The 23,654-nt window shown below is 36.1% G+C and overlaps 3 protein-coding genes across 3 annotated transcripts; 2 read left to right on the plus strand and 1 right to left on the minus strand.

The window, feature by feature from the left end:
* Positions 1–109: 109 nt before the first annotated feature.
* Positions 110–12,233, plus strand: LOC104900139 (inner membrane protein PPF-1, chloroplastic). The gene is made up of 11 exons (XM_010687494.4): positions 110–550; positions 3,014–3,124; positions 3,610–3,684; positions 4,101–4,161; positions 8,156–8,229; positions 8,327–8,431; positions 9,800–9,907; positions 9,996–10,096; positions 10,455–10,604; positions 10,690–10,804; positions 11,921–12,233. Exons 1-11 carry the CDS (start codon positions 230–232, stop codon positions 12,020–12,022), a joined length of 1,323 nt encoding a protein of 440 aa, XP_010685796.2. The 5' UTR covers positions 110–229; the 3' UTR covers positions 12,023–12,233.
* A 582-nt stretch (positions 12,234–12,815) lies between these two features.
* LOC104900141 (CLAVATA3/ESR (CLE)-related protein 46) lies at positions 12,816–13,763 on the minus strand. Its single transcript, XM_010687495.4, has 3 exons — positions 13,408–13,763; positions 13,187–13,254; positions 12,816–13,073 (listed from the first exon to the last, which is right to left on the minus strand). The coding sequence occupies exons 1-3, from the start codon at positions 13,508–13,510 to the stop codon at positions 12,996–12,998; spliced, it is 249 nt and encodes an 82-aa protein (XP_010685797.1). The 5' UTR covers positions 13,511–13,763; the 3' UTR covers positions 12,816–12,995.
* An 8,179-nt stretch (positions 13,764–21,942) lies between these two features.
* On the plus strand, positions 21,943–22,895 carry LOC104900142 (osmotin-like protein). Its single transcript, XM_010687496.4, has one exon. It carries the CDS (start codon positions 21,997–21,999, stop codon positions 22,741–22,743), a length of 747 nt encoding a protein of 248 aa, XP_010685798.2. The 5' UTR covers positions 21,943–21,996; the 3' UTR covers positions 22,744–22,895.
* Positions 22,896–23,654: the final 759 nt, after the last annotated feature.

Consider the following 23,654-nt stretch of genomic DNA (forward strand, 5'->3'; position numbering starts at 1 on the left):
AAATTAATTATCACCTCATTCGACACTAATATTAGCCACGTTACTCACCCATTGGCCAGTATTATATTACAAAAAATACCCCCTCTCGATTATTAAAATTCGTTAAAACGGATAATGCGTGGACGGGAAAAAAGAGTAGCAACACTTCTTCTATCTCCTCCATACACTCAGAACTCAGGCTTCTACCTCTCATGACCATTTGAATCCATCCTTCGCTCTTCCTCCTTCAATGGCGAGAACCCTAATTTCATCCTCGCCATTTATCGGAACTGTTCTTCCATCGAAATCCTCTCGTTATGGACTCTATTCTCTTCCTCATCGAAGCAAGTTTATAAGCACAACTGTGAAATTCAGTTTTCAGCAAATTCCTCCGATTTCTTCAATCGAAAGTTCTATCAATTTGAGCGAAGCTTACAGTAAAGCTGAAAGTATTCTTTATACTCTCGCTGATGCCGCCGTTTCTGCTTCTCCCGACGCTTCTGGAGCTACTGTTCAGAAAAGTGGTGGCTGGTTCGGGTTTATTTCCGACGCCATGGAAGTCGTTTTGAAGGTGAATTTCGGTTTTGTGTTGTGAATTGAGAAATCGTCTTGTATTTCCGTGTTTTTGTTTTATTGTATAATCTGTTGGTTTAGGTAGTTTTTGGTGTTGTTTGATGGATAAAGTAGGAAATATTGTATGTAGTTTTGGTGCTGATGCAATTGAATTAGGAAATTATAAGCAGTTTTGATCCTTGAAGTAAAATATTACTTGATTTCAGTGTTTAGCGGTTTAGTAAGTGATTAAGAAAATAATTGTTCTGTATCAAATAATTTGAGATGATTAGGTATTTAATAAAATGAATTAGGAAATTACAAGCAGTTTTGATCCTGGTAGTCGTAAAATATTACTCGATTTCAGTGTTTAGCGCCTGCGGTATAGTAAGTGATTAAGAAAATAATTGTTTTGTATCAGACAATCTGAGGTTAATGTTTGCAAAATTTGACAAATCTATCATCCTACTGTAAAGTATGTTTATTCGCTGCAAAAATAATACTATAGGTAGATTAGGTGTTGAAGGCAAGTTTACGATATTATGTATTTAGAATTTGTGTTTATATATATTTATATACTTGTATGTGATATGTTATGATAACAATTTTGATTGATGCATTTGTTGAAATAATGTGTTGCAATATGAGGAGAGATAGAATCGGTAATGAAGAGTATCACTGTAGGATTAGAGTGGCAGCTATCGAGGACTAAATGGAGGAAAACCAATAGTCAGAACTTATTCACTGGCAACATCATGAAGTACTGGTCTGGAGTGGAAATAATAAGAAAAGGTTAGGTAATTTAAGGAAGGGATAATAAAGGAAATAGAGATGTTGTGTTTCGAGGAGTGAACAGCATTGGAAAAGAGGTGAGTCGAGGAGTGTGATTACATGACCAATCAGGAGGATATCAATTTTTTTTTAAAACTTTATAATTCATATAGGCAACCCAATCCTTTGGGATTAAGGTTGTCTTGATTTATTCTTTTGCTCAAGGGTTTATAGTTGGATGCTGAACATAAACTATATGATGGGAGTTGTTGTTGGCTTGTTGCTGCTAGCCTGCTACCAAGTACCAATTATACCAATGGTGCGTTAAAAGTGAATTAGATATACAAGAAAAATTCTATGATACCCCTAAGGTTTTTACGTTGTCTCATTATAAATGCATTTCGATCTAGCTAAAGTGAACAGGAATTCTCGTAAATATACTCTTATGGCCCTTCTTGCTCATTAATGTAAGTCAACTCATAATCATGGTAGGTTTTCTTTTCCAAATCATTGAGAATTGAAACAAGAGAGAGTAATTATTTCCTCAATAAATAACCTTTGTATATAAGTAAAGGCATAATTATCAATGTATATCCTTTAGTGATCAATATGTTTGATACCTTATAAAAGAATGGTCATAAACTACCATTCATTGGAATTCAAGCTTTTTTCCAGGTAAGTCAAGCACCAGGGGTACAAAGTACAATGTACAATATTAAAATTCTCTAGGGTACAGCAAAATATTCCCCTTATTAGTTTGGGCTAATGTAGAATAACTTGAAAGTTATGGAGATAGCTCAGATTGGAACTTTCAATCTTCTGAAAGGAATCATGGAAAGCAATATTGTTTGTCATGGTCATTGGTGAACTGCTGGAGAGGCATGAAACGTTACTTCGGAGTTGGAACGCAAAAATGACTATTGTTTATCAAATTATTCGGACCTGTAAAACTTTCTTCATGATCAATTAAATTTCTAGATGTACTTTGCCAATAATAGCTTAAGTAAACTGTCTTGAACATCAATGATAATGAAAAATCACTCAGGTGGCATTTACCTTCTCATTGATTTTATTGAGAGAGGACTAGAGGAGATATGCTCTCTTTTCCGTTTATAATTGAATCTAACAGCTAAACCACTTACGAACTCATTTGAATACTATCACTATGCTAACTTTTGCTGACAATGCATATTAAAACTTCAAAAATTTATTAAAGCAACTATTAGCCACTACAGCTTCTTCCTATGCTGAATATAAACCCTGCAAGCTGTTAATAAAGAAGTGTTGCAGTACTGATCTCATTCTCAATATCTGACTTCCTATATCTTGCTATCCTTATACCCTTTGTGCATGCATATGTTTTTCATCATATTCGTTGGTATGTAGTGTGAAGTTGGATATGATATAGCAGTTTGATAGATACAGTAAATAGTTTTCTTTCTCATTTTTCAACCTTTTTCTGCTCTTTTGGCACTTGTATGGTTATTTGTATTTCTTGTACTCGCTTTCCCTTAGGACTTTTAGTCTATGTGAAATAATTTCTTTGCGGTGAAACAATATGCTCAGTGGTGAAGGTAAGCTGTGTGTATCGCACGACCCCTCTAAACTGTGTTCTGTAAACTTCACTAGGTAGTCATCTGTTGTATAGTTTGTTTTTTAACAGATGAGCATGTCTTTCACTTGTAAATTGTTTTCTTTATTCACTGGTTAGGTTATGAAGGACGGGCTTTCAGCTTTACACGTGCCTTATTCATATGGATTTGCAATCATATTGCTTACTGTCCTCGTAAAAGTTGCAACTTTTCCTTTGACAAAGCAACAAGTAAGTGTTTAATCGTTTATCTTTTTCTCCATAACTTAATTGATAGATTAAGGGCCGATGACTTGCTCTTTTATAAGATTGTTCATTAAGAACAGCACAAAATCTGTTATATGATTTATGGCTTAATTCTGCTTGATCCAAGTCATTGATCTCTGGTCGAGAAATTTGATTTAGGCATTTACGCATGTAATGATTAAGGTTAGAGGTCAGGAAACGTTGTGGTTTGCGGTAATCATCTTTCAAGATTCGAATGTCCCTGATTGAGATATGTCCTTTGCTATATATTTGCACCAATTGACTTTGCTTTTGGTGGACGAGATAGACCCATATGTCTGATTTAGCTTTGCAACTCTCTCAAAGGAAGAGAAATCACACAAGAAATTGTAACGCTAGGACAGTATGATGCTTGAATACCTTGTTGGAACTACTTGTGCTTTTACGGTAATGTTAGCTTATTGATATATATATATATATTTCTTTTGCAGGTTGAATCAACGTTGGCAATGCAGAATCTTCAACCAAAGATAAAAGCCATACAAGAAAGATACAAAGGAAATCAGGTAGCATTTCACAAAATTGGTTCTTATTTTTGCATGGGCAGTTGTTGAGTTGATTTTGAAGCTTTCACCAGTAACACAGTACTGTGTAGTGCAATATTATGAGGACCTGTGTGATTATGAGTTTCTTGTAAAGTGATTTAGCCATTGGGTGAGTTGTGCTCTATGAAGATGTCAAAGAGCTCAAAATTTCACCGTAGAAGTGATGACCTCGTCATGAGAACATCGAACACAAGCAACTGCATTACTCTCCATATGCTAGTTATATTTTGCCTACACCATGATATTTCATTCTTTTACCTTCACTTTCCCTTCTCTTGTTGTCTTCTTCTTTCTGAGACCAATGGTATGATATGGTGGTGCTCTTCAAGTTAATTTGTAAGTACAGTTTCTGATGTAGTTATTTGTTTCTTTTCTAGGAAAGAATACAACTCGAGACATCACGTCTTTATAAGCAGGCTGGGGTTAATCCATTGGCAGGTGAACTTTCGATTAGAATTTCATGTTCTATGTTTTTTTAATATATAGACTATGAAATAACTTGCCATTGTCAAGCTTTAGCATATTATGGTCCTTTCTCTAGCTAATATCTTAATATGAGGACCAAACTAGGATTCCACTGAATTAGGGAAAGGTTGGGATGAGAATGAAAAGAAAAATGTTTCTTATAGAAGTACTTATCTGGACATAATGATTTTTATAAGTAGCCAGATTTAAAACCTTCAAATTTTTATTGAACATGGGAATAAGGATAACCAACAAACATACAAGCTTCAACTGTGGGTTCAAACTTTGCTCAACGCCATCTTGGGTGTGGAAACACAACATTCAAGCTCGCAAAAATTTTTATTGAACATGGGAATAAGGATAACCAACAAACATACAAGCTTCAACTGTGGGTTCAAACTTTGCTCAACGCCATCTTGGGTGTGGAAACACAACATTCAAGCTCTCAAAAACATCCAGTGTCTGATTCATGACCATATAAATTTTCGTAGGGTGATTGAGGTCTTAAAAGGGGGGACCAGGGTGATTGAGGTCTTAAAAGGGGGGGCCCTTCCCACCAAATAAATGGCACACCATACACTGTCATTCAGATAATCTGATTATTGGAAAAACAGTGCCCTTGCTGTCGCCAGTGAATGTCTGTTTTTATTAACTGATTCATTCTATTGTGGCACCGTATATATGTGCAGCTCCTTTGGTGCTCAATGCCTTTGCTAATATATTTTCTTGTTATCTCCTTCACACAACTCTCTCACATCATAAGCCCTTACACAATGCACCTCACAATATTAAAGTGATCCTCAACTAAAGTACTGGAATTCGAAAATAAGAATCAAATATGAATTGTACCTCACAGAAAGTGTAGGTTGTCTTCTTAAAGTCGTCTTTAGTACTACTGGTAGTAAAAGGTAGCCCAGTTTGTTCAACCATCTGCGAACAATAATGGGCATTTGCCTAGCTCCGATTGATGGAAAGGAATATGAGTAGATCTCAAGTGCCAGAGTTTGGCTTTATTTACAGCAAAAAACATTTGTGAACATTTTTTTTTTATATCAGTGGTAGCTATAGCCTATAGGAGGCATTATTTGTCGTAATATAGCAGGTGAAGGAATTAAAAGGACATTAACGCTTTCGCTAACAGTGGAAATGAGCCTATTTTATTCTGATACAAGTAGCTTCAACTTCTTTCATGTTCTGAAACCTTTTTTCTTGAGCCAAGATAGCTTGAATCCCTCTTGTTTCCAAATGAGAATCTTCTCACTATTTCCTACTCTAGACATTCGTCCCGATCCTGGTGTGTGGTGACTGTATGATCCCTATTATTCCACTGAATATGAATATCAAGTCATTATTGTTAACTATGAAACTTTATATTCTTCATTCTGCTTGGAGATGAGGCTTGTTGTAAACATCCACATGCCTTTCTTTCTTGCATAGAAGGCTATGTGCTTCGGAGATGACTGGAACTGGCTGCATCATAAAAATGGCTCCTCGTACTACTCTGTAGTTTCCCTTCGATCTGACTAAGGATTGCGTCATTTTCTGATCTTGATGAACATTATGGTGTATTTGAGTCAGATTACAACCGCAGTCACAAGGGCACAGGCAGAGGATGTATTAAGCCAAATCATCATGATTTTGGTGAATTATATAGGAATGCTTACTGTTCCTTGAGACAAGTCAGATATTTCTTGCTGTCATGAATGCATCCAAATCTCTCCTCAAATAGTTGCATCTCCCTTGGAATATAGAAGTACAAAACAGTTCTTGTTTTTTTTTTTTTTTGTTTTGTTTTGTAGACATTCCAAACCCTCGTGATTATTATTTTGTTACACTATCAACATTTGGTACATGACTTTTGATAGGAACCATCAGCGATACATAACTTGGTTTTATAAGACAACAGTATCAACATTGATCATATCCAATAACCAAAACCACCGTCGTGAAAATTAGCAGCTCATTATCTCATTTCAGGGTTTATCAAAAGGATGAAGGAAGTACGCACTAGTAGGATGCCGAAGAGGATCAGTTTGGTTTTATCAGACAAAGCTATTAACATTAACCTTTTCCAATTACCAAAGCAACCACCATAGAATTAGGAGCCAGTTATCTCATTTCAGGATTATCAAAAGGATGAAGGAGATTCTTACTGAATTTAAAGTCATCATTTTGAATCGAATCAATCAAGATGTGATGATTTTGATGAATTTGAATCAATTCTCAAGTTTATTCCAAATGAGAACTTAACAAGTAGATGTGATTTTTGTTTGACTAAATCAAATGAATAATTCAACTAGAGAATCAAGAAATTTTAATGATGAAGGAACCTGACCTGCTCTAATACGAGACCATCAGAAGCAAGAGGACACCATGATTCTATCAAACAGGAGATGAAAACTTATGAATGAAAATCTCAATTCTAGCTTCTTACTGTGTCAGCTTGTTAATACTACTTACGTACTAGTACACGTAGCTTAATGCAGAAGGAAAGAATCCTATGAACTCTAACAAAATATTGACTTTGGTACTGGTTGTAACTAATCATGCAGCTGCTCTTCTGACCTCTTCAGTTTGAACAAATGTTTGACCCAGTGTTACCTAATTCCCCCGGGAATCGCGAATTGAGAAAAGCAAATTATGGCCGGTTTTCGTTCATTTTTGGCTCATTTTGGGTGAATTGGCGAATTCAAAAGGCGAATTAGATAGCGAATTAGGTAACACTGGTTTGACCCAATCTTGTACTTGTGAGGTCTGAACTTGAGTAGACTGTCCTAAAGATATCTTGCATTCTTATGGGTCCTCATATTTGTTGTCAAATTTCCTTTTCACGGTGTCTTAAATAGCTTGCAAGTTTTCAGTAATAATAAATTAAAGCATATACGGTTCAACATAAAGTCTTATATGTGGTTTGCCACACCTACAGTTACAGGTGTTGCCAGTCCACATAGAAGGTTAATTATTGTGTTTTGAGGTTACTAATTAATATACAGCGGGTACTTATAATTGTCGGGTTTACTTGTTACTATAGTAGGGGAAGTTATAATTGTTGGGGTTAGTGGGTTACTTATGTCTTCTACTGGGTTACTTATCTTAAGGATTACTGATCAATATAATAAGATCTACTTATAATCTTTTTAGGGTTACTTCTAATTTTTTGGGGTTACTTACCATTATTAAGGTTTACGTGTACAAAGGAGTTACTTATCTCTTAATATAGTTAGTTTCTCTTTTATGCGCGGCGACATAGTTGTTATTCGTGCAGCCCTATAGTTGCTAACCATGTGGCCTGCCGCACAGAAGACTTGCTGATGCAATATGCCACAAACTAAAATGCTGTCGGTTTGAAGTAATAATATAATTTGTGGAAGAAGTCAAAATATATGATGTTCCCTTAATGTTTCTCATCCTCTGGAGACAAAAACTAATATGGAATGCAAAGAGTATTTATGATTCAATCGTGCAATTCCTAGATTTATTATCATATTGGTAAGTGGCAACATATCTAGTTCGATCTTATGACTAGGTGGTTTATGTAGCCTGGAATTCTGGGTTGGGGGGTGTTACTATATCAATGGCTGGGCTATAGAGTATATAATGCCACTATCATGTACTTTATCTGTTTCATAGTACTTGCAACAAAGCTCGTTGGTACTCAGTTTTAGGAGGATGACATACAAGGTAAATGACTTATTAAATTGTATAATTTAAACACCGGCAAGAGGAATGATTATGTTCTAATTTTATTTCATTTATTTGTCTGTTTACCTAGTCTATCGTCCTTCCAAAATCGCATGCCAAGAAGCTTGGGTTTAAGTAATTTGAAACTGAGGAAGTATAATATATGTTGGCTAGATACTGTAAACTGCTGAAATACATGATTCTAGACTTACCTTTTGTCTCGTGATTTTGAGGGTCTGGAGCTGTATTGATGTCTCTCTCTTTTTCCTATGTTCACATACGACAGGCTGTCTGCCTACTTTGGCAACAATACCAGTGTGGATAGGATTGTATCAAGCTCTTTCGAATGTAGCTAATGAGGTGATTTTCAAGCTATGTGCCGATAGTTGCCATATGAGGGTTATCTCAAAATTTACTTATGTGAACTAACTTATCATCTGAACTTCTTTACTTGAAGGGGCTGTTTACAGAAGGATTTTTTTGGATTCCTTCTTTGGGGGGACCAACTACAATTGCTGCACGTCAAAGTGGTGCTGGTGTCTCCTGGCTCTTTCCTTTTGTGGTACTACTACCTTAAATCAGTGAAATTTCTACCAGTTTTACTGGATGCATTTCTGTATTATACTATCACTTATTTGTTTGGTGAGTTTTGGTTCTATCCTAGTGAAGCAACATCAATCTTTTATTTGTCATATGTTGTCTTTAGGGTCCCCTACTTGCCCCCTTCTTTCCGAGGAAAATTTTAGTTTGCTATTGTTGGAGAGTACTGTCATGAGTCTCTTGCTATCTAACTTCAATTGTTTATGTGCATGGTCTGAATAGGCTGGGATCCAATAACATAGCTAGAGGATAAATTTAGTTTGAAGAATGTGATCAAAATGTTTCATTCAGTTCACTTTATGTTGTTGAGGGCCTATGATATTCTGGCGTGGAGAAAAAAGAGTAAGGACATTGCCTGTGGCTTTGCATAAGCTTTATTTGAGCCAGAATTTTTAGGTCTGAAAGTAGAGAAAAGCCTTTGCCAGCCTGTTGATCATCCTGATGCTGAAAATCAAAGAAAGAAGGTCCATCTTCCCACCTAATTTGTTGGTCAAACCAACAATCCTTTCTGGAAGTAATAGAGTTGATGATTCATTTAAGTGAACGGAGAAGGTTGCACTGTGATGACTGATTGAAGATCAGACAGATGGAGGAGTCGAGGGAATCTAGCTGATTCCAGTGGGGGATTGCACAGTAGCTTTAGCAGTTTCATGTCACTTTGTATGCTTTTGTTAGTTTTAAAGTCTTTCCTCTCTGGTTCATTTCTCTTAGGTTCATTGTTGCTCTAGCCTTGTTGTTCTCGTTGTCACTTTAGCTAGACCAGCTGATTAAAGCCTGGCCCTCTAATTTGGGCAATTTTGCTTACTTTTCTAGCCTTTTTGGAGTAATCAAGTGTCTTGTGGAATAAAACAACTGCACTTTGTTTATATATAATATATAATGAAAGTAGCATATAACAGCGAGGTTATTACCCCCCCTTCCCGTATTTCTTGGCAAGGGGCTATATGTCTAGGAAGTGACTCTTGCTTGAGTGCTATCTCAGGTTGTTGATTTCTACTGTCCCTTTGCATTCAATGTCCAACTTTTTTCTTAATTCTTATTGCTCGAACACCAAATTAGCCACCTTTTGTGCATATGCTGACTTTCCGATCCCTGGACTGCTGTCACTGTACCAATCAGAAATTCTTTCTTCAACTCGTTTTGTCTTCATCTCCCTTAAGTTTTTGTCACGGCAGCTATTCGGTTTCACGACTGTCTTAAAATCATTGTAGGTTCTTGTTTGTCACTCAACTTTCTCGCGTCTCATGTATGCTGTTCGTGCTGTTTTTGTTTGTTTATGGTCTTGTGTATCACCTTCCATTCTTCATTCTGATATTATGTCACTTTGCAGGATGGTCATCCACCTCTGGGATGGAATGATACTGCAGCCTATCTTGTTTTGCCTGTCTTGCTTGTCGTCTCACAATATGTTTCAATGGAGCTTATGAAGCCTCCGGAGGTAAGAACATCTGCCTTTCTTTTATCTGTTATTCATTGTTTACCTATATATTTTAAGATGACAATTGCTGAAAGGCATCCTTCGACAGACTGATCCAGCTCAGAAGAATTCACTTCTCATCCTCAAGTTCCTTCCCCTCATGATTGGTTATTTTTCATTATCCGTCCCATCCGGATTATCCATATACTGGTTTCTCTCCGAATCCTTCTCTCCATTCTCATTTTTGTCTTCAGTGTTTTTAGTATTTCATGTATTTGCAAAGATAGTAGAGCAGTTTCTGCATTGTATCAGTTCGTGTTTATGTGGCTGATATTGCACTGGCAGCACTGTCATAGTATCATGCATAAATAATGTCATAGTTCTGGAAGAATGTTGCCTTAATAAATTGATATGAAGGTCAAGTCTCGTAAAACCAGTACTAATATATGATGGTTCATCAAGATTGTTTTCCAGTGAGTATATGTGTGATGCGTCATGTCAACAACTAGAAACTACACAATAGCAATTTAAAATCTCAATATCTGAAGCATATGACATTGGTTGGCAGGTTTACAAATAATGTCCTTAGTACTGCACAGCAGGTATGGCTGCGCAAGTTAGGTGGCGCAACGCCTGTTGTGAATAAGAATGCCAGTGGAATTATTAGTGCTGGAAAGGCAAAGCGATCTGCTTCCCAACCTGCTCAGCTTGATGACAGGTATGGATTATACCGGATATGTTAACTTCATGTAGTGTTTATTAATGATAGGTTTCTCAATGTCCCTCTTATTTTTGAAAAATAGGTCAAGACAATTTAACGAAGCAGCAAGAGGGCAACATATGAGCAAAGCACTGCCAGATGATCAGGCATCTGTATCTGGTTCTGAAATGGGGTTAGATGAGGAATCCAAAGAAACAGTAAGCAACTTACCATGGAGATTTCTTATTTAAATCAAATGATACTAAGAAATAGAGACTGAACTTTCTGTTCTTTTAATTAGCCAGAATATACAATATTGATGGCTGTCTTGATCTTTAAACTTTAAAGATGTCAATTGTCTATTTCTTCATCTTTAGATACTATGATGTTTGTGGTGTTTGGATTTCTTTATCTAACTTGATACATATTCTCTTATGTGGCCATTGTAAGGAGAGGTATAAATGTGAGGCCCAGGTGTAAATTCTTACTCATGTTTCTGAACCTTATCATCTAATCGATGTCTAAGATTCCAATGCTACTAAATACTAGAATCACATGCATTGTTTTGAGCATTCTGTAAGTTTTTTTCATGAAGCTAGTGCACCTAGGCGTCAGAGTTGGCTTGTTAATCTATTAGCACCACTCATGAATAGATTACTGCTGGAGACAGGTTCAAGAATAATTGTATTGATGTGTTGCAATGGTCATAATCCATTGTGCTAGGAATTTATGATGTCCGAAGTTAGAAAATAACAGCCGTATATTAAGGACTTCCTGGCAGGTTTAGAGAGGGATAAGGATAGTGGCCTCATAAGGCAGGGGTTGTCAGACATATCACATAGGGTATGGAGTCGATAAGAAATGTCTAAATTTTCTATTTCTTTCTATAACCATATTTGCTGTATGTCAAAGAGTTGAATACATCCAGCTTCTTTGCCAAAGTTGATTAACATTAGATAATTATTTTAAATGATGTAGACTTCTAGTTCTTATCATCTCGATTTGCATGATCAGTGAAGTCGAGTGCGACTGTGCATCTTGTGTTCCAAGGGAATCTATGTGTCAGTGAGTCACTGTTGTTTTGTAGTGTCTCTATGCTTCCTGTGTGAAATGCAGTAGCGTCTCATTATCTTGATTCTATAACAGCATGGAGTTTCTCACTTGACCGGAAGTCCTCTACTCTTTAGTAGTTCCGAATATATTTTCCCAATCTTCAAAAGTATCTATTACATTGATCCCATCATTCAGCTGTAATCTGAGGTGTGAATATTAAGTGCTGACTTGATAAAATGGTGTTGCACTGAACATCCTATCATGTGGGCTTCTTTTGACAGGATGAATTAGAAGAGGCGTATGCGTCAAGTGGCAGCAAGCAGATTCCCAAATATTCCTCTCCAAAGAAGAGCAAGCGATCAAAGCGAAAGCGTGTGGGTTGACTGCATTAGTTGTATGTAGTTTCTATTCAGTTTTGTATATCTAATGAAATGATACCCTAGTCAGTGTCATAGTGGCTGTTTTATTGGCTATTTGTGTGTTACAAAGCTGCTCATTTGCTATCACCCCTTCCATGTAATTGGGTTGACCACATTTTTGTAAAACCAAATTGTTACAGTATCTAATAGAATCAAAAGCTACCATATTCCTCTACGCCTTTTGTTATTGATATTTTGTGTAATTTCATGTCATAATAGATGTGTAATGCTGATGATTCACATGAGGGACTTCTAGCAGATGCTATTCTGGTTTTGTGGGTCTTTGTTGGATTCTCTTTTGGAGAAAAGTTATTTGCACCTTGGAATTCCACTGGTTTATATGGGTTATACTTGTTTGTGCATTGTTATTCAGAGTTATATTGAATCATTGCCTGCTCAAAAATCAGAACGCTAACAAGCATATTTTGTTTATATCTTCAAATCTTGCATGAATTACCTTGCCTGGTTTCCTATTTACCTCTGTTCATTTTTATTGGTGTATGGCCGTCTTATATATACTTTGTATGTTATTCGCTATCCATGTATTCAGCATATGCCTACTTCTAGCATGACTGGGCAATTGCACAAAGTTCATTTCATCTGCTGGGATTTTATTGAATTCTACATCAGTTGTCTGCTAGGAGATTCACTCGTTAATAATGTTTGAAGCTGTTAAGCATGGAATTCATGAGAAACTTTATCCCCCCCCCCCCCCAACACCCCACAAAGAAAAGCAGTTGTTTATCGAGGAACAGCATTCAGAAAGTAACTGCATGCACTATTCACTGCCAGATAAATTAAGGATACAATAGAGAAGCATAATGAAATTGAAATTGTAATTACTTTCGCATTTTTGTACACCCACAATATCCTAACTCTTAAATAGATGCTCCTGCATTGTCAGCTCTACTCTTCTTGCAGAATCACTTGCATTTATTCACGGTCTTGTCGGTGGGCGTTGGTTTCCAACTGGATTTGGTCCAGATGGCGTTTTATGAATTTTTCTCGTACCATCCTGCCACATGAAACTTCATTTGGTTAGATAAGTGCTTAAACCTTTAAGTGATGGTAATTGGTCTCAAATTATGTACTGTCAATCCTGATGAAGGGGACTGCTGCAGCACCTACCCAAGAAGGAACATGATGCTTGGTTGGCCACTTCGAGCTGGACTGTGAAGATCGTAGCTTGAAATTGACTGCAGAAAGTGACCCACAAAAAAAGGTATATCCTTCATGACTTGTTTGTCAGTGTACAATGTATGAAAGTGATAGAACTATGTGTTTTGCTATAGCAATTTGCATTATCCACTATTACTTCCTAGAATTTGATTGCAAAAAGAGTACCGTACCTGATCTAGTAGCTTGAACCTTGCTGAATGCGCTATTGCATTGAAAAGCCACGAAGATAAACCATGCTAAGAGGAGGAGGATGAGTGTATGCCTTCTCGCCATCTGAAGTTGAGTTATTGTGTTGGAGTGAATGAGCTTGGGAGGTGCAAGGTGGCTTTTACTAATACATAATTGGTAATCATTGCACAACTTGAAAACTATGTAGGATGTTGCACTGGTTGTCTGGGAATCTTATGCCTTTACATGCTGAGGCATGAAATGACAGAATGACCAATCTGGATTTCATCTTATTGTGAGTTGACTTCTTACTGGTTATAATTGCTTCCATGATAATAAATTGTTTGCTTCTTTGGTTTATCTCCATTTCTTTTTAAAATTGTTTTTTGGCGCCCAAAACAAGGTTGTTGGTCAGGGATTCTGGGACCCACTAATGTCTACAAAAAAACTTTCAGTTGTGGCAACTCTGATGGAGTGAGTAGTGGGCATTATATACTGAATGCTAACAAAATGATGGTGCTAGACAATATGAAAATGTGTTTTGCGCAGATGTTGTCAGTTGCCTCTCTTTTGAACTAGTTGCCTACTTTTTCTTTCTCACTGGGCTTCTCATTATGTGTTATTATGTGTTCTGTTGAATCTGGTTAAAGTAACAAACTTTTTTGGTTGAGCAGAGCACTCACCCGTGCTCTTGCTTGCTCATTGTTGCAATAAACTTGGTGGGATGAATATGACTAACACTAGTCTAGGATGACAAACTCTTTTCTCAGGACTTTCAGGTCCTGAAGAAGCATTAAGTTGGTTTCATCAGGTTCTTGTCACATACTTTTTGTGCATCTTTGTTACTTGCTGACTTGTCATAAATTGGTCCTAAATCTGCGCGCAGCAGATGCATTCTTGAAGTGAGTTGGAGCTCATCAAAAATTCACCCACTTCAACTATGGTGTCGTCTGCATCTAGAATCAGTAATCCACACTTTGCAGGTACCCTTTCATGCCTGATATTCTGTGTACGCGCTTCATTAATTTCCACACTTTTTAACAGATTATTATGACAATGCTGGATATCATGTCATTACCATAATATATGTTCATATGATTTATGCTACATGGTCCATGGACTTGGGAATTTATGTCCGACAGGGCTATATGCCTAGTGTTTAGACTAATTTCTGAAATATCTCCATGAGAGCAAACAAATAGTCTAAATAACGTCATATGACATTGCTGTATTACAGAAAAGAAAGTTGTGAAAGCCAGAGGTTAAGGCTTTTTGGGTTGAAAAGGGTGGAATTTGGATAATGGATTATGGTTATAAATCTCAAATTATAGGGTGGCAATGGATTTCAACACAACATATGATAATTTGCCTTGCTACCTATGTGAGTCAAAAGTGGCAATGATTGCTGTCGGTTATTAGCAGTGTTTATCATATGCATGCTTTTAGAATAAGTTAAAAGAGTTGAACCTTTGTGTCCTTGAAGTAATCAATAATCATAGATATGCATTTTAACTTTATTTATTGACTAATCATGCTAGATCCTCGGGTTGATTTTCGGACTATTTTTTATTCATTTGTTTATTAGTTTGGCAATTCTGAATATTGTCTATTGTTTAATAAGAGTTGGAAGTTCACTATTGTTCGACTTTTGAATTGTAATGGAGCAATGGACTAATCAAATTGTGAAGTAGCCTATTCCCAGTAGGTATTTGATTATGAGCTATCTGTTATATTGAAGGTAAGGTTCCTGCCCACCCTAAGCACTCCAAGTTCTAGACCTTCAAGTATTATTCTTGTGTTTCGTCTTGTGTCTCACCTTGTCCTAATATAGAGGCCTTACTCTTTAAATGATAACGGGGAAGGATGAAAAGCTGAAACATAAGGTGAGACACATAAATGAAGAACGCAGGATCTCTTAGAGGGCACAAAATGACAACCTCCCGTCAAAGAATGCTCTTCTATTTTAGCATTCTCTCGAGCTATATCGAGCTCTCTCGCAGTCCCCCCCCCCCCCCAACTCTCTCTTCTCTATGCTTATAGTTGACAATTGGGTTTTTTATGGTCGTGATGAGGAGTTTAAGAACAGATGGTGCTGGTGGAGTTTGATTTGATTCCCTCCTCCCTATTTTGGTGATGAATTGACTGGAGGAATAGTGAATTTGGTGGTGAACAGTGGGTGGCTATGACAAATTTAGGTGGGTTGGTGCCCGGTGGTGAAGTGGCAGTGGCTTTGTGGTGAACTAGTACTTGGTCCTTAGAACTGGGATATCTACATTTTTTTTCAATTAGGAAAGATAATTGGTACGAAGACCAACCCCTGTTAGGTTACTGGCTTACAGAACACATCAGCTTCTGAGGTTTGATACAAGACTAAACAATATATAAGTAAATGCCCAACATATTGGTGGGATGAGGATTTGAACCTTAGTTTTGTAATTCGGGGTGGTACTACACTGAGCTACCAGCCTACCACCTCTACCTCTAGGATATCCACGATTTGAAAGTTTGGTACCGTAGGAGTATATGAACTTTTAAGTTTTAACCAATATAAATGCGTGTTATACAATGTCTAATTTCTCAATCCCCCTCTTTTTCTTTTTATTTGCCCTTAATTCTTCATCTTCGTCAGTTCCTTAATTAATGGAGCTTTTCAAGAGTATTTACCCAACGTTAATGTGAAGTATTAATAAGATAACACATTAGATCGTTAGGACACTTCTCTCTTTGTTGATGATTTGATGCTATTCTCTTCATGTTTTTCTTTTAGTGTTTGGTTGGTTTGATAGAAAATGATTTTTCATGAAAAAACGTTTTCTAGGGGAAAATGCAAATGAATCTTAGTTTTTCTTTGCTTGGTTTCATGAAAAACTATTAAGCCAAGAAGGAGAAATTGACGAGTTGAGAATGAAAGAGAAAAGGAAAATAGTTTTCCTTCGAACTTCGGAGGAGAATGTTTATAAAGTGAATGGAAAATTCTTTCCACCTTAGTTTTTCCTTTTCAATTTCTTGTCTAATCAAACAACAAAAAATGTGAAAATCGTTTTCTTCCAAAATAAACGGAACTTAAATGAAATATTCAAATAGGAGTATAAAGAAAATAAGGAGAATTGCCTAATGGGTATATGGTGGGTCGCCCAAATAGAATATCGGATATCCCTTATTATTTTTAAATGGGTTTGGCCCGTTAATAAAATTTATATCTATCCTTAGCCTTTAGCCCTCTACAATGAGGATACCAGATTGGGAGCTTTCAGCCCTCCAGCGTTCTGCATCTAAAGTAGTATCTGATTGGACACTGGCCTAAGATAATTGGGCCGTATACTTCCTCAGTCCATATGTCTAGTTATGCCCGTTGGACAATGGCCTTACATAGTTGGGCCGTATACAGTAGAGCTAACTAAACTTTATTTTCTTTTCATATAAAATAACTAAGGATCTGTTCGTTATCGTTTTTCGTTTTTGATTTTCAGTTTTGATGAAAAGTGAAAAGCAAAAACAGGAAACCATAAAAGAGTGATTTTCACATTTTAGTTGTCAGTTTCAAAATCATTATGTTTCTTAATAAATTTGATTAATTTTTTATTAATTATTAGACATGATTTTTAAAATTAAAAAACGGAAAGGAAAATTTGCCTGGAATAATTTCACCTTTGGCCGATCTTTCAAAAATAATCCAACCTTTAGATTATTCTGGAATTATTCTACCTTTGCTTACTAGATTGAATTTTTGGTCCCAAGAACCTGTACCTTGGCGAATCGGTAAATTTTCCTTCCTAGACCTCTCCCCAGCCACCAGACAACGCCCTAGCCACCAGGCCCCCACCCCCTCTTTCTCCTCATTACCGCTTCTCTCTTTCTCCTGTCTCTGTCCTCTTTTTTCTTTGCGGATTTCAAGGTGGTGCGAATGGTGGAGATAATGGTGCGAATGGGGAGATTATGGTGGTGAGATGGTGCAAATGGGAGGGGGTGGGGGTTGCGAGGGGGGAGGGGGGCTATTGGGCCATTGGGGGTGAGTGGGGTGGGGGTGGGGGTGGGGTGATGGGGGGTGGGGGGGTGGGGGTGGGGTGGGGCAAGAGGATAAGGGTGTTAGTAACCTGTTGTTACCGGTCATTATTTTTTGGGATCAAAAACTCAACTTATTAAACAAAGGTAGGATTATTTTAGAATATTTCAAAGGTGAGATTATTTTTAAAAAATCGATCAAAGATAAAATTATTCTAAGCAAAATTTTCAAACAGAAAATCACAACAATACCGAATCTAAAGTTTTAATTTTCAATCTGTGTGTATAGCTAAACTTTGTTTCCATAAAGCGGGAAAAGCTGTAAAGAATATCCAACGTGTATCATGTATATCGTGCTTTAATGCTTTCATCTTTTTATCATTTACCTCGGACCTCACGTCCTCTAACAGGTGCCCCTGTCTTTATCAATTTCCTGCTACTGCTAGGCATCTATGCATGGATATTCGCCTCCTTTTGTCGCCTTTTTTCGTGCTCAATCTCTTTTAATGGGCTGTTTGCTGTGGCCTGTGGGAATTGAGGATAGAGATGGAAACTCCGTTTTCATATTCTATTACTCCTACTATTTTTTACTTCCAATATTAATATTAAAGAACGATATAAAAATTAAGAAAAGATAAGAGATAGAAAAAGATTCCTATATATTAAAAGAGAAATAGAGAGAAGTTATTATAAAAAAATAATCAGTACTGCAAGTAATATAAAGCTCCCTAATACATAAAAATGTTGAAAAAAAAAGGAGGAAGTACTTGTTTAGTGGGAATTGAAAATTTTCCCTAAGATATAGGGGAAATTATTATGAGTGAGTAAGTTTCCTTAGAGCAATTTCAATGGCGATTTATTACTCCTTGTATCTTAATTTGTTACATGAGGTTTTTAAGCAATAGTGCTTTCTAGCTATAAAGTATTTCAATCGTAAGGTACAATACATTGTTGCTTGAATAGTTTTACGTTTCAATCAATATTTTGAATTTTAATTTTTTATTTAATTATAATTAGTTAGGAAACAAAAAATTGTGCCTTTGTTGTGGTCCTTGTGGATAGAGATGCATTCACCAATGATATGCACGGTAAGCATCACTTTTTCCTTTTTCTAATTTTAAGTCATATTGCCTTTTTAAAGTCAAGCAAGTATCTTGGTGGAGAAGGTGTTACTCTCAAGTAGTTATCAATTATCTTGTTTCAATGGTTGAGTATCTTGCTCACAACATTCAAAGCAAGCAAGTCTAAAATACAATAATTGGAGTTGCTCTATGGCAGTGAAAATAGGGCCAGTCTAATGAAAAGCATTTTTAAGTATAATTGTTATCGTCTTTTACTTAAATGCTCCATGAAGCATTGAAGGTTATGTCATGCTATTTGTAATCACCTTTTGGCTTTTCCTCCTTTCCTAAGAAAATGGTATTCCTTAAGTATGAAGTGTACTTGTAAGATTAAACTATAAACTATAAACACCCTTTAAAATATTAGGTTAAAAAAACTTTTTGATCAACTATAACGGGGTAAGTTGAAATGGCGCATAAAGCCTATGTCTTATGTGATGTGAATTGAAAATTGATTGTAAATAAATTAAACACATTTGTTCTTACACCACCAGGCACTAGTCAAGTTGTTGCAACTAAAAGTGATTAAAAAAAATGTGAAAGTTTATATGACAAAGATATTCTACAAGCTATAATCGAGGTGATCAAAGGTCAGGGTTGGGTTCGAGTTGGACCATAATTGGGGCAAATTTTGTGCCCAAAGCTTGCTATTTCGACCAAAGAATAGCGAGCTTGTCGGGCAAAAATGGGTTGGGTCGAAATTAGATTGAAAAGTCATTTGGAACTCGTCTAAAACCAGTTCTAAAGGCAAAAAAAAATTGAGGTGGGTTCGAACTGGGCCAAAAATATTTGCCAAAGCCTCGAGCTGAGCTGGGTGGTGGTGGCGAGGCGGGAGGAGGTGACGATGGTGTTGGAGGTGGTGGCAATCAGTGTCGTGGTGGCAGCAGGTAGTGATTTGGGAAAGAAAATATGATAAAAGGAAGGGTAAAGTTGAAAATTTTGATGAGATCAGAACGATTTTAAAAAACTTTGGGCCAATGTTTAGTATCTATACAAATATATTAAAAGGCGTGCGAAAACAAGAAACTGTGCCACGTGGCGTTCTCCCTAGGGAGTTTATGTTTATGTAATTCATGTACGATAATAAATTAAGAAATTGTCTAGTATAGGATTTGATCCCAAGACCTCAAGTATATATATTATAGTTCTAACCACTAGGCTAAGTTGTATTTAGTGTTATTATCATAAAATATCATATTGATAAATGAAATTTTTTCTTACTCGAAACATAGCCGGGTCTAATAACTAGATTTAGTATTAAAAATCGTGTAAACTCCAATATATATTTTCCTTTCATCAATCTCTTTATTTATAACTTAATTAAAAATTATGTCAAATTAAAAAGCAAATAGTTTCCTTTTTCAGGAAAAAAGATTTCAGTGACATGTGGAATCTTTTATTTTATTTAGTCATCCTGGGAAATGAAGGACCAGTACTTTCACTGATCTTATTTTAACATTGGATACTCTAAACCTCTATCTTGGATACTGCACGAGTGTGAAAGTCTATAATCTATGTACAAAAACCTGTTTCTTCACTTGGCTTCTTTCCAAAAAAATTACCGAATCTTTCAATGGATTGGGTCGTTCTCATTTTCTAGACTTTATCTAATTACATTGTTTTGGTTCCCCTAAGTTAGGCGCCAAACTATTGTCGGGAAGCGTTAAAATTCAATGCCCATTGATCTTTTGAACATAAGGATTTACTCAAACACGATACTTTCTTTTGAAGGATTTAAAAAGTGCTTATTAATTTATGTAATCCAATCTATGTTTCTGAAGATTAATAATGTTAGCTAATTGGCTAACTTACATGTAGAAATATCTAGATCTTCTTTCCTTTGTTTTTGTTGGGTTGTCTTGTGGTTTTTTCTCATTGTCCTTTTCCAAAGAAGTGACATTCTCTTATTTCAGGAATTCTTGGATATGATAATACTTGAAAAATGGAAATCATGTTTAATTGGTAATCATTTACATACTGAAAGTGATCTTGTTCAATACTCAACTCTAAGGCTATGTTTAGTTCACCTGAAATTTTCTGATCTGAACTTATCTGATCTGATCTGATCTGAACTTATTTTTTCTGATCTGATCTGATCTGAACTTATTTTTTCTGAACTGATCTGATTACAAGATCTTATCTTTTAGATTTCTCTCAATCTATAAGAAAAAATATAGTCATGTGGGGTCTTGTTTGATTCATCTCAATTAATACTTTATTAATATTCAATTATTATAATTTTTACTAATATGTAATGAAAGATATTTAATAATAATAATGAGTTTTTAAAACTGACTGATCTGATATGATCTGAACTTATTTTTTCTGATCTGATTTGATCTGATCTGATTAGATCTGAAATAAGCAAAAATAAGGTGAACTAAACATAGCCTAAATGAAGTAATTATGTTCTTTCAGTTCGGTCAATATATATAGTAGTATTCGTTGTTCAAGAGGAGAAAAGTTATACTCGATCAGCACATCATGAATTAGGCTATGTTTAGTTCACCTGAAATTTTCTGATCTGAACTTATCTGACTGAACTTATTTTTTCTGATCTGATCTGATCTGAACTTATTTTTTCTGAACTGATCTGATAACAAGATCTTATCTTTTAGATTTATCTCAATATATAAGAAAAAATATAGTCATGTGGGGTCTTGTTTGATTCGTCTCAATGAGTACTTTATTAATATTCAATTATTATAATTTTTACTAATATGTAATGAAAGATATTTAATAGTAAAAATGAGTTTTTAAAACTGACTGATCTGATCTGAACTTATTTTTTCTGATCTGATCTGATCTGATCTGATTAGATCTGAAATAAGCAAAAATAAGGTGAACTGAACATAGCCTTAGTAAACTTATTTAATAGGTTAGCTCGTCTATACATAAAAAGGATAAGAGAATCTTTACCTTTCATAATAATATTCCGTTGAGATACGGTCCCATGACCTCAATAAAATCAAATTATTAGATATCTTATTAATAGACAAAATATGATTTATTTAGCTTATTTAGACCTTGTTCTTTTATATTAAGAGAATCTGAATTAAAGTGAACAAAAAAAAGAACTATTAAGAGAAACTGATTAAATTGAATTGATCTTAAAATAAGTTCAAAAGAATCGACTTTAATCTCTAACTCTTCATCATTTGCTGGTATGATGAGGCTTAGTACGTAGCCTAAACTTTACAATGTGCTTTTGCCTTTTTGGAAGAACTCTAAACAATCTTTATCATCTCTTCCACGTCTGTCATTCACATGTGGATACAATTATACAAACACTTCTCCCAGCAAACCCTAGCAAGGCTATATTTGTCTTCCTACAAATGCTTACAATAATGTTACCACTTCAAACTTTTTTTTTTTACCATATACTCTAACCTTTCAAACTCCCTCCTATAAATACCACCCAATACTACACAATTCATTTCATCCAAACAATCTCAAACCACAAAAAAAATGGCACTCATTTCTTCCCTCACTCTCTTTTCCTTCCTAGCAATAATCCTTACCTTAGCCCAAGCCCAATCCGAACTCATCCTAACCGTTGTCAACAATTGCCCATTCACAATTTGGCCCGCGGTCCTGCCCAACCATGGTTTCCCCATCTTAGAAAAAGGCGGGTTTCCCCTATCAAGCCTTACCCATCGCTCATTTCCTGTCCCAAACACGCACTGGGCTGGGCGTGTTTGGGCCAGGACGGGGTGCACTTACTCAAATGGAAAATTTAGTTGCGCTACCGGCGATTGCGGTGGGCGCATAGAATGCAATGGGCTAGGCGGGCAAGTGCCCGCAACACTAGCCCAATTTAGCATTCATCATGGTAATAGGGATCACTCCGCTTACGGAGTGAGCCTTGTTGACGGCTTCAACTTGCCCATGACTATAACACCCCACGAGGGCAAAGGAGTTTGCCCTGTAGTGGGATGTAAGGCGAACTTGTTACAAAATTGTCCTAAGCCTCTAGAGTTTAGAGGCCTACATGGTAATGGACCGATTGTGGGATGTAAGAGTGGATGTTTGGCATTTAACACTGATGAGTTTTGTTGTAGGAATCAGTATAATAGCGCAAAAACTTGCCATGGGAACACATATTCTCAGTACTTTAAGCATGCTTGTCCTGCTACTTTTACTTATGCTCATGACACTTCTCTCATGCATGATTGTGCTGCCCCACGTGAGCTCAAAGTCATTTTCTGTCACTAGGAGAGAGAAAATATGTCATTTTCTTTGCTATTATGGTCCTTTTTTGTTGTAAGTTTGCTATCTAAGTGAAGGATTAATGAAGAATGGATGATGTGAGATTGGTATGAAAATGTTAATGGAAGTCTCTTTCAGCTATAAATTGTGTTACTATATCTAAGCTTTCTTTATATGCTTGATGTTGATGTGTTATGTAAAGAATGTTTGTTTTTTATTACCTAGTGGATCAATTTGAGACTGGCCTACTGACTCGATACAAAAATTGGTTGTAACAAGTTTTGGGTATTTTTGTTGGGCTTTGGCCTTTGAGCATGAGTTTTAGGCGCAAAATGCGTTTATTTAATTTTTAATGTAGTATTGGGGATCACGGGATGTCATCTAATTTAAATGGTAAAGTCGTATAGAGATGGTTCCCAATACCTAGAAGGGAATACCCTCACCATCACCTAGTCGCTTGTTAGCATCAAAAAAGTAAAAATAATGTTGCGTTGGGAAAGAGTCCGACCCAACTAATCATCACCTTTATTGCTATATGTGTTGAATCTTTTGTTTAACATTGCTATTAAAACTTTAATGTAATTAATTCAGTTGATTAAGGGGAAAGGGAATGGGTTAAGAGGATGTCTGGTATAGAAAAAATTGATGTAGAAAACGAATTTAAATACTTCTAAGTGTTTTCATTTCTAACTGTTTGGTATGAGTGTTAAGTAACAAATACCATTTCCAGAAGGATTCACATTCCCCCATTTGTTACCCTTTATCAAACTGGTGGAAATAAATCACGTTTCCTTCATCAATCATAAACCTTTTTAATTGTTTCCATTCTAATAGGGGCGCATTTGGTTCATATGATTATGGTATGAGGTATGGGTTTAGAATGAGTAAAACCCATATCTAGTGTTTGTTTACAAAAT

The sequence above is a fragment of the Beta vulgaris genome, chromosome 7, assembly GCF_026745355.1.
Source record: "Beta vulgaris subsp. vulgaris cultivar EL10 chromosome 7, EL10.2, whole genome shotgun sequence".
Classification (NCBI taxonomy): Eukaryota; Viridiplantae; Streptophyta; class Magnoliopsida; order Caryophyllales; family Amaranthaceae; genus Beta; species Beta vulgaris.

Coding starts and splice junctions, on each gene's coding strand:
- LOC104900142 (XM_010687496.4), top strand. CDS start 21,997: ATGGCACTCATTTCTTCCCTCACTCTCTTTTCCTTCCTAGCAATAATC.
- LOC104900141 (XM_010687495.4), bottom strand. CDS start 13,510: ATGGCGAGAAGGCATACACTCATCCTCCTCCTCTTAGCATGGTTTATC. Junction 13,255..13,407: donor GGTTCAAGCTACTAGATCAG/GTACGGTACTCT, acceptor CACTTTCTGCAG/TCAATTTCAAGCTACGATCT. Junction 13,074..13,186: donor AGCATCATGTTCCTTCTTGG/GTAGGTGCTGCA, acceptor TTCATGTGGCAG/GATGGTACGAGAAAAATTCA.
- LOC104900139 (XM_010687494.4), top strand. CDS start 230: ATGGCGAGAACCCTAATTTCATCCTCGCCATTTATCGGAACTGTTCTT. Junction 3,685..4,100: donor AAAGATACAAAGGAAATCAG/GTAGCATTTCAC, acceptor TTTCTTTTCTAG/GAAAGAATACAACTCGAGAC. Junction 8,432..9,799: donor CCTGGCTCTTTCCTTTTGTG/GTACTACTACCT, acceptor GTCACTTTGCAG/GATGGTCATCCACCTCTGGG.